The sequence below is a fragment of the Pungitius pungitius genome, chromosome 10 (assembly GCF_949316345.1).
Source record: "Pungitius pungitius chromosome 10, fPunPun2.1, whole genome shotgun sequence".
Lineage (NCBI taxonomy): Eukaryota > Metazoa > Chordata > Actinopteri > Perciformes > Gasterosteidae > Pungitius > Pungitius pungitius.
Window position 1 is genome coordinate 10,760,799 of NC_084909.1, and position 10,946 is coordinate 10,771,744.

General features: G+C 49.4%; 1 protein-coding gene across 2 annotated transcripts in view; it reads left to right on the forward strand.

Annotated features, from left to right (window-relative positions):
* The window catches only part of st6gal2a (ST6 beta-galactosamide alpha-2,6-sialyltranferase 2a), a 37,708-nt gene that overhangs the window by 20,566 nt on the left and 6,196 nt on the right, over positions 1-10,946 (forward strand). For both annotated transcript variants that reach the window (XM_037489619.2, XM_037489620.2), the window contains one exon: positions 1,635-1,809. In XM_037489619.2, the coding sequence (XP_037345516.1) occupies positions 1,635-1,809 (175 nt within the window). The remainder of the gene's footprint in view (positions 1-1,634; positions 1,810-10,946) is intronic.

Below are 10,946 nucleotides of genomic sequence, written 5' to 3' on the forward strand. Positions count from 1 at the left end.
TTTCAGTGTTCAGGTTAATAAGCTAAAAAACACAACTGTGACTAACATTCTTAGCCTTATCTCCATGGGCTTCTCTCTCTGTGAATAATTTGCATCATTTGTCAATTTGGTATTATCTTGGAATATTAATAAACGTCCATGTCCATGTCCTTTGTTATTCATGTACATTTGCTAATTTTTTCACAAGATAATATTAGACCCAGTTTTCCTTTCAACAATGATGAGTTTTCAGGCTTTAACCTTTAGTTCTCTACAGGAGCTGAGCTTTGTTATGTAAGCCTGTCTCATTCACTAGTATTTTCCAGGCACATCATACGATAAAAGGATGGTGACAAGCTATTGTTTTCAGTCCCAACGCTAAAACAGCACAGTATCAATTTATGATGACTTAACGTACTTAACGTGACTTAACTTAAAATTGAATATGCATGAAAATGTCTTTATGTTCAATGTTCACATTAAGTGGACCTAAAGGCATTATGTGTGTCTCTGTCATTCGTTTTAAGTTATTGATATTTGCAAGAAGAACTCTCCATTTCAGTTTTAACAACAGTGCCTAAACCTCATGGACATGAAAATGTTGACTAACAAGTGTTGTGTTGTAGCTCTGATGCTTTGTCTGTTTGTTGTGGCAAAAGTTCTGAAGGGCTTTTGAAAGATGAAATGTTTTTTACAGCCAATTATATTGTGAACATGTATTAAAATGTAGTATTAGAGGTTCACACTAACGGTGCAAACTGCTCAAAAAACAGCTTCAGTGCGGATAGCGCTCACAATGCTTACTCAGACAACAACGTGAGCCGTAGCTGACCATTGCATCTGACCTATCTGCATATGGCTCTAGAACAGTGTTTTGGGGGCTGAATGGGGCTGGGTGGAGGCAGTCAACGGGGTATGTGGGGAAAAAACCCCTGAAATTTAGATTCAGTACGCTATCCAATTTTATTATCGTAAAAACACAGTCTCTCCTATATAAGGATGTTGGGAAAAATGCTTTGCACTGCTTAGCGGGTACTTGGCTGACAGAAATATATTTTTTTAAACGGTTGAGGACAACTGCTCTAGAAGGCAGTGTAATCAATGGAAGAAGTGTAGGTTTGGTCCTAAGGGAAAAGGTGTGGCAGCCTGTGCCGACTGTATGAATGTGTGTGAATAGGTGATTGTGTGGTGTACAACGTTTTGATTGGTCAGAAGAAGAGAAGATTAGACAATGAGGCCGGTTCGTTGGCAAGACGTCGTGAAGAAAAGCTCTGTGTCTCTAAATTAAATTAAATGAATAAGCCAATATCTTCCACTCAAACTGCTGGACAAAAGATGTCTCTTCATTTACTAAAGAATCGCCTGTACGTTCATGTCTTTTACTCCTATTCAGGGTGAACACGCCTAATCTTTACCCATTCAGCAATGAATATAAAAACGGTCAATGTCAAACTGCACACATCATTCTGCACAGTGAATTTCAAACATCTGTGTGAAGTGACAATAGAAAAGACGTTTTCCAGAGGAAGGGTCTCCATTGACTCAGAGGCTCCGCAGTCATGTGACAAAGTATAACGTCGTGACCACCACAGTGATTTCCTTCTGCCATTTAGAACCCTGGTGTCAGCTGAGTTGTCCCTCTCTTTCTTCATCAGTGGTACGCCGGTCCAGACTACAACCTGTTCGGTCCGTACATCGAGCACCGCAAACTCCACCCTGGCCAGCCCTTCTACATCCTCCACCCGAGCTACGTGTGGCGACTCTGGGATGTGATTCAGGGCAACACTCAGGAGAATATCCAGCCGAATCCTCCCTCGTCTGGCTTCATAGGTGAGTACACGCTTAAACGCATTAATGAAGCAGAAATGCATTTATTGTACAACGGATCCCTTCCCCTCGCGCTTATCTTTCCGTTTCATTGTCTGCTGAGGGAGCAGACGCCAACGCGCGGAGACTTAATGACATTTTTATCTTCAGTGTGTAGCAGCACGTCCGTGCAGGAGTTGTTGGAGACGTGTTGACTGTAAGCTCATTTTAGAAGCTCTCCAGCGGGTCAATATCCACTCATCTTTCACAATCTACTAGTTTTTTGGTCGTTATTCTTACTTTCTATGTAACATCCCCCTCTACATTGTACACCCACCTCATGATGGAACACCACGCCAGGAGCGTTTACCTCAAAAGCAACATTTGTTTTTTCTGGTTGATCCATGGTGTCGTGTGCACCATGCTGGGTGATGTTGAATGTACTTCACCAGATTGATTCCTTTCTACTGTGGATTCTACAATATTAGCTCATCGGTAGGATGTTTGGTGCCAAAGTCAAAGCAATATATGAAATGGATTGTGTTCTATTCTGTAGCTTTATTGCAGTGTAGTGAGCGACTATGAACATCCATTATTCATCACAGCACAGCTATGAATCTAATATATCTGCCATGGAATTGTTTTAGCATCAGGAGAGATAACACCTAGACATACCTGTTTGTCTTTGTTTACTGGTTGTGAATCACAACAATGAAATTATATTACATTACATTACATGTCATTTAGCTGACGCTTTTATCCAAAGGGACTTACAATAAGTGCATTTCCACATAGAGATACAAACTCAGAAGAACAAGTAACAAGAATGTACAATTTTCATCAAATAAGCAGTTTCAAAACATGTTATAGAAAAGTGCCATTATAAGTACAATTTAAGTGCTACCATTTGTTAGTGCTACGGTTTGCTAGTGTTTTAGTCAAGGTAGAGTCTGAAGAGGTGTGTCTTGAGTTTGCGGCGGAAGATGTAGAGGCTCTCTGCAGTCCTGATGTCATCGGAGAGCTCATTCCACCATCTGGGAGCCAGGACAGCAAAGAGTCGCGATCTCGCCGAGTGCTTTTCTCTCAGTGAGGGAGGAACAAGCAGCTTGGCAGATGCAGATCGGAGTGTGCGGGTTTCACCATGTCCTGGATGTTATATAAATAAGGACGCAGAAATTTGCTGTTCATCTTCATAAAATTTAGGGGAGCGGCATATTAAAGTGTCAGCGTGATTCTCTATGGGTTCATCACTACAAGTGTGTCGTATGTTGTCATTTGATACGTCGTTGCTACAGACAGAACTTGAGACTGCTTTAAAAAAAGCCGAGGCTGATGGGAATTCCATTAGTGTTTCGGATACTTAAAACAGTTATTCAATTTAATTTGTAATTATTATTAACAGAATACTAAATAATATATATTTTTAAAAGAATACATTTATCAGACAACAAACATCACTTTGATCCGTTGGAGATCTCATGAAACACCGTGAGCCTCCCCTGCTGTTTTACAACCTGAAGCTGCAGAGCGTCTGTTTGTCCCGCGCTGGCTCGAAGCCACAGAGCGCCTGCTTTTGATTGCAGTAACTGATTGCAGTGTCCTCTACGCTGTCACTGATTAGATGGCTTGAATAAAAAGGCAGCAGAGCTTGGAATTTAACAAAGTGCTATTAAATTCTAATGCCTCACTGCTTGCATCCTTATAATAAAACAGAAATGTCAGTGTGTTCGTTAAAGGGACCCTTTTGTTTCTATTGTTGTCATTTCTGGTTCATTCTGCTACAGTAAATGCTGTATATTTAGATTTTCTTTTACCCAGCTGACTGGCCTTTTAATAAAATGCAAACACGGCCTCTGGTTAGATGCATTTCCATTCTAATTATCATAATTATCCATCATCTTCTCAAATGTTTCTATGGCACACATAGTTCAAATTGGGTAGTACTTCCAAACAATAAGTGTTTGGAAGTACTACCCAATTTGAACTCCATTTATTTGGCAGACACTTTCATACTAAGTAGGAGTAATCAGAGCCCTTCAAAGCAAGAGTTACTTCATTTACAATAACTTCAATGGAACATTTCTTAACAGCAATGGCTGTCAATAGTTCGTCTCCGGTTACGTATGTAACCGTAGTTCCCTGAAGGGAATGAGACGCTGCGTAAAAACGCTGTGGGAACGCCTCTGCGTGACTGCGTCATGAAGCACGTGTGAAATCCAACCAATGGCAAGCTGGTACGTCATAGGCGGGCGACGCCGGGACCAGGACGCTATAAAGGGACCCAAAAGGCAGGACCATTAATCTCTGAAAGGCAGAATCAAGTGCCTACGGGCATGTCGGGAGTATGGCAAGTTTACGCAGCGTCTCGTTCCCTTCAGGGAACTACGGTTACATACGCAACCGGAGACGTTCCCTTTCAGGGAACTCAAGCTGCGTAAAAACGCTGTGGGAACGCCAATACCCACTCCACCATACGAGCAAGTGACCGTGGTGTGAAGTTAGTGCGCACACTCAGACGAGAGCACCTGTACCCCAGGTAGAATGGGCCTGGACAGCCAATATGCGGGCTGGCCGGCCAATTCATACGCAAGTGCGATGGCCTCAACCACCCACTTGTGCGGCTTCTAAATTATTACGTCTGGTCCGACGTCAGGAATGGGGGTACAGGGTGCCACAAAGGAAGTGAGATACCTAGATAGCAGACGGGGATAAACCTGTGGGGAAACGTGCTGCAGGAACTCTAGTACTGAACCGACCGGGCAGTTACCTGGGTCCGGCTGTCGTTCCCCACACAGCAGAGAAACCAGGGGAAAAGCATACAGGCGTACGCTTGGCCACGCCTGTACCATAGCATCCAACCCGAGTGGGGCGGGGTGCGTGAGGGAGAACCACAGAGGACAATGAGACGTCTCTCTGGAGGCAAATATAATAGGTATAATAGGTCCACTTCGGCATGGCCGAAGTGGACCTATTATATACCTCAGGATGAAGTCTCCAGTCCCCGGGCCTCGGCGCCTGCCTCGACAGGGTGTCTGCCCCCTGGTTTAAGTACCCCGGGATATAAACCGCTCTTAACGAGCGGAGTTTCCCGAAGGACCACAGGAGGATCTGGCAGGCTAACTTGTACAGCGGCCGTGAGCGCAGGCCCCCTTGATGGTTGATGTATGAGACCACCGATGCTGGTCCATCAGAGCTGGACGGAAGTGTTTCAGAGCCTGAAACACTGCCAACATCTCCAGCTGGTTTATGTGCCAGGACTGGATATGATGCTGCCACAGTCCCGAGGCTGAGTGACCACTCATGATCGCAAGCACCGCTCAGCCTAAAACAGGCCCTTGGGATAAGAATCAAGGGTCCCTCCATATGACCAGGGCCCTCAGGTAGCGCAGAGTGACCTTGATCAGACGGTGCTGGTTTACCCTCAGGGAGAACCCCTTGGCCCTGAGCCACCACTGCAACGGTCTCATGTGTAACAGGCCGCAAGGGATCACATTGGATGCCGCTGCCAGGAGACCTAACAGTCTCTGAAACTGTTTCACAGTGAGTGGCTGGCCTAGCCTGGCCTGCTTAACTGCAGAGAGGATCGAAACTACTCGCGGGAGCGGGAGCAGGAGACAGATGTGCCGGCATCATGGTCGAATCCCAAATAACGACCGAGTCTCAGCCCCAGACAGTTGATATCAACCAGTCGTCCAAGTAGTTCAAAATGCGGATGCCCTGGAGACCCAATGGCGCCAGAGCAGCATCCACGCATTTGGTGAACATACGGGGTGAGAGGGCTAGGCCGAACGGAAGAACCTTGTATTGGTAAGCTTTATCCCCAAAAGCGAACCTCAGGAACTTCCTGTGTAGTGGGAGGATGGGGATATAAAAGAACGCGTCCTGAAGATCCACCGTGACAAACCAGTCCTCGGACCTGATCTGTGCCGCGATCTGTTTTAGAGTGAGCATCTTGAAGCTCAACTTTGCAACAGCCCGGTTCAAACGGCGGAGATCTAGTATCGTGGCGTCGTCGGGGAAGGAAGGAATCGAGCGCCTCTGCCTGCCACCTCTCCGCATGGAGTTTATCCGCAACGGCCCCAATGGACCTCCGAAGAGGGTTTCCTGGGAAAGAGGGGCATCAAGGAGGAAGGCTTTGTCCTTCTCCTTGAGGCTAGAGTGGCTTAGCCAAAGGTGCCGCTCCGTAGCCACCAGGGCTCCCATGGAGCGGTCGACGGACTTCGCCGTCTCCTTCGAGGCCCTCAACGCGAGGTCAGCCGTGTGCCTCAGCTCACGAACTGCCTCCGGAGTTAGCTCCTTCCCCTCGGCCACGTCGGCCAGCAGCTCTGCCTGATACGCCTGGATAAGCGCCATCGTATGCAGGCAGGAGGCCGCCTGCCCCGCCGCCGAGTAAGCCTTGCCCACCAGAGCCGAGGTAGTCCTCAAAGGCTTGTTGGGCAGCACCGGTATCCTCAGCGACACGGCCGCGGGGGAAACATGGCCCGCCAGGGCCCCCTCCGCGGCCGGCATACTCACGTAGCCATGTCGCTTAGCCTCAGCTAGAGACGAGTACGATGCCGTACGCGGGTTGTTCACGCGGGAGGACACCGGCCTATTCCAGGACGCCGACACCTCAGTGTGGACGTCTGGGAAGAACGGAAAGCACCGGCGCGGAGGAAGTCTGCGGGAAGGTAAAAACCGCTCTTGCAGCCCCCTCGAGGGCTAGCTGAGCGTGCTCCACGCCCAGGCAGACAACACACAAGGCGTGTGAGTCACTGCCCGTAATGAAACGGGTGCACGGGGGACACACTGGACAAACCGCTCAGCCGTAACACTAGGAAAAACTTCACACGCACTAGATGAAGGCACAGAGATGAATGGTCCTGCCTTTCGGGTCCCTTTTATAGCGCCCTGGTCCCGGCGTCGCCCGCCTATGTCGTACCAGCTCGCCATTGGTTGGATTTCACACGTGCTTCATGACGCGGTCACGCAGAGGCGTTCCCACAGCGTTTTTACGCAGCTTGCGTTCCCTGAGAGGGAACCAGATGTTTCTCAGCGTAGACGGGCAGCGCGACAGAGTTGCAGCTGAATTCACCGCTTGTGATGGACTTTAAAGGTAAGACATTTAAAGCCAGATATTTTATAACCGCCAAAGCTGAATAGAAGGAACATGTGTATTACAGCATGTGAGGGAGTTTCCCATCACTAAATTTGTAGATTTACTAAATGATAACTGAAAACAGATTGAGTTAAAAACGCAAACTAAATATGCTTATAACGCAATTGTCATGGAACATGAATGAACAGACTATGAATTGTAAATTCTGTTTGCTTTAGGCTATTTTATTGTTGTTAGTGGGATAAAAGTTTCTAAATAAGATTTTTTTTTGGTGGTGGTGGTTAGGGGAATTTAAATATGCATGTTAAATGTCTGTTTTATTAGCTAGTTATGACAATAGGCCATGTGGTTGTAGTTTGGATGAAGAGGATTGACTAAGCATTTAAACTTTGAAGTAAGGGCCATTAAAATAAAGTTAATGATGCTGAAGATATAGATGTTTGTTATGTTGTTACTTGTGTAGTTAAAGTGCCTATTTCAGACTTATAAACGCTAAATTCAATGTTATCTAGGGCTGAATTATTTCCGGGTTTGACACTGTTCATTATTACCTGTCAATATTATGTTGCTGTCACGGTTTGGTCTCTCTTCCTGTTTTATTTGGTAGTTTTCATGTCTCTTGTGTTCCTGGGTAACTTCACTTCCTGCCTTGTCCTGTGATTGCCTGATTGATTCCACCTGTGTCCAATCACCTGCACCTCCCTTGTGTATTTAAGCCCTGTGTGCCTGTTGTCCGTTGTCGTGTCATTGTCTATATGTCCCTCGCTGTGGGAGCACGTTTGGGTTTTGTATAGAATAAAGATCACTTTTTTTTGGAAACCTGGAGAAGTCTGCGCCTGAGTCCTGCTTCCGCCTGCTCCTCCACGCGATCCTGACAGAATGACACGACCAAGGAAGGACTCAGCAGACTCCTGGTACGACTTGGGCCCGGAATACCTGGATGTGAGGAGCCCGTTTTTCCAGCGCAAGACGAACTTCATTTTTGGTCCCAGGGGCTATCAGAAGGCGTGCCTGGAAATAAGGGACCTCCTCAACCCGAGGAAGAGCCCGAGGAGGAGGAGGATACGAACCCCTCCAGCCCCGGCTCCTGACCCGGCCCAAAGACGCTCGCCCCAGCCCGTTCCTGCGCCGAGACGCCCGTCGGCGCCCGTTCCGGCCCCCGTTCCGGCCCCCAGAGTCCAGTCTCCGCCCGTTCCGGCCCCCAGAGTCCAGTCTCCGCCCGTTCCGGCCCCCAGAGTCCAGTCTCCGCCCGTTCCGGCCCCCAGAGTCCAGTCTCCGCCCGTTCCGGCCCCCAGAGTCCAGTCTCCGCCCGTTCCGGCCCCCAGAGTCCAGTCTCCGCCCGTTCCGGCCCCCAGAGTCCAGTCTCCGCCCGTTCCGGCCCCCAGAGTCCAGTCTCCGCCCGTTCCGGCCCCCAGAGTCCAGTCTCCGCCCGTTCCGGCCCCCAGAGTCCAGTCTCCGCCCGTTCCGGCCCCCAGAGTCCAGTCTCCGCCCGTTCCGGCCCCCAGAGTCCAGTCTCCGCCCGTTCCGGCCCCCAGAGTCCAGTCTCCGCCCGTTCCGGCCCCCAGAGTCCAGTCTCCTCCCCCGCCCCCACGGCCCCCGACGATGGCCCCTCCCTCCCACCCTCTTGTGACCGCCTGGAAGTCGGTCCTTGAAGGGGGGGTGGGGTCAGGGGTTGGGCCGGAGCCCCCCGCCACGACGACGCCGGAGCCGCACAGCTCGGCGCCCCCGCCACGACGACGACGGAGCCGCACAGCTCGGCGCCCCCCGCCACGACGACGACGACGCCGGAGCCGCACAGCTCGGCGCCCCCCGCCACGACGACGCCGGAGCCGCACTGCTCGGCGCCCCCCGCCACGACGACGCCGGAGCCGCACTGCTCGGCGCCCCCCGCCACGACGACGCCGGAGCCGCAGAGCTCGGCGCCCCCCGCCACGACGACGCCGGAGCCGCAGAGCTCGGCGCCCCCCGCCACGACGACGCCGGAGCCGCAGAGCTCGGCGCCCCCCGCCACGACGACGCCGGAGCCGCAGAGCTCGGCGCCCCCCGCCACGACGACGCCGCAGCCGCACAGCTCGGCGCTCACCGCCACTCCGAGGCCCGGTCGCCGACCCGGCAGGGCCCCCGAGACCCCGAGGCCCGGTCGCCGACCCGGCAGACCCCCCGAGACCCTGAGGCCCGGCCGCCGACCCGGCAGACCCCCCGAGATCCTGAGGCCCGGCCGCCGTAGCGGTCGGCCCCCCGAGACCCGGAAGCCCGGCCGCCGTAGCGGTCGGCCCCCCGAGACCCGGAAGCCCGGCCGCCGTAGCGGTCGGCCCCCCGAGACCCTGAAGCCCGGCCGCCGTAGCGGTCGCCCCCCCGAAGGACCCGACGAGTGGCCGCCATCACCCTGAGTTCCTTGCGCGGCCCAAGATCGTTGGGTTCCCACCCTCCCTCCCCTTGTCTGTGTTTCTCTGGTTCTGTTCCCCTTGAGGACCGTCTGGAATTCGGTCCTTGAGGGGGGGGTTCTGTCACGGTTTGGTCTCTCTTCCTGTTTTATTTGGTAGTTTTCATGTCTCTTGTGTTCCTGGGTAACTTCACTTCCTGCCTTGTCCTGTGATTGCCTGATTGATTCCACCTGTGTCCAATCACCTGCACCTCCCTTGTTTATTTAAGCCCTGTGTGCCTGTTGTCCGTTGTCGTGTCATTGTCTATATGTCCCTCGCTGTGGGAGCACGTTTGGGTTTTGTATAGAATAAAGATCACTTTTTTTTGGAAACCTGGAGAAGTCTGCGCCTGAGTCCTGCTTCCGCCTGCTCCTCCACGCGATCCTGACAGTTGCAGCTCAGCCCATTTTTTATATGAGAGAGGAAAGTTGGGAGGAACTATTTGAGATTGAAGACTCAAATTAAGTTTATGGGCCAGCAATTTAGTATTTTATCATATTAGACATGTCTCTTGCGGTATGATGTAGGGGTGATCAAGTTTGGGAACAAAGACCACACCTCATTCTCCGGAGTAGTTTCCAATAAAGGTGTTTCTGACCCCTTCCTCTGTCTTTTTCTCCCTCCCATTTTCTCTCTTTCAGCACAAAAAACTAAATATATTAAACGAAGACGATCAACTCATCCTCCATCATACGTCTCAACTCTGAGTTTTGCAGATGTTTTCCCTTTACTCAATTTTCTTCTTTTTTTAAAATACGACCAGCCACCTTTAAACCTGCCATAATTTCTGTGTTTTTTCCCCTGTGAGGTTAAAACATGGCTTCTTGGCAACCAGCTTTGTGACCATTGATTTGACATTTTCCTAACTGTGGGCATAAGTAGGTTGCTGGTACTTTTCTGCAGTAGTTGACATAATTGCTCTCTGAATTGTTATCTTTCACCTTTCCAGGGACTGCAGATGGAAATGAGCTGAAATTTGATACAAAACTTCTCTTGTTAAGAATATTGTGTTAATGTTGATGATCTGATGTAAATAAACTATAATCGCAATAATGTTTTATTTGCAAAAAAAATCCAATGCAGTGTTTGAGTCGGATTACCTTGTATTCTTTTGGCGGTTGTGATCTCCCCTTTTTCAAAGTCAAATAGAAAAGAAAAAAGTGCATAGTAGTTTCATGTCTCAATGTACAAAGTGCAGCGAGCCATAAGAGTTTCAAACAGACAGATTAAATTCTACATTTTTGTAAGGACTTCTGCTTAAGTCCATTAGGCCATTGTGCTTTTCGAGGTAATGACAGTCTCCTTCATCCTTCATAAGAAATTACAGTAATAATTAAGATGACTTGAGGTACCTCTTCTCTGAGAGTGTGGGGCGATGGTTGTTAACCATCATGCTTATTAACCTTCCATTGATGCAACTATTTCTTTAAAAGCCTTTGATGTGCTTAACCTTCAAAGGAGCACAAGCTTAATTTTTCTTTTGACTTAAAGATTGGTCTGACATTTAATACAGGTTTCGTAATGTTTCGTAACATATCAATTTTGTAAGATGACTTTTTTCCTCATCGTTTTTTTGGGGTTGTTTTCCTACCATTTTCACAACAACCTCCGCCTCCCTTTTTAAATACAGCATAAATGAT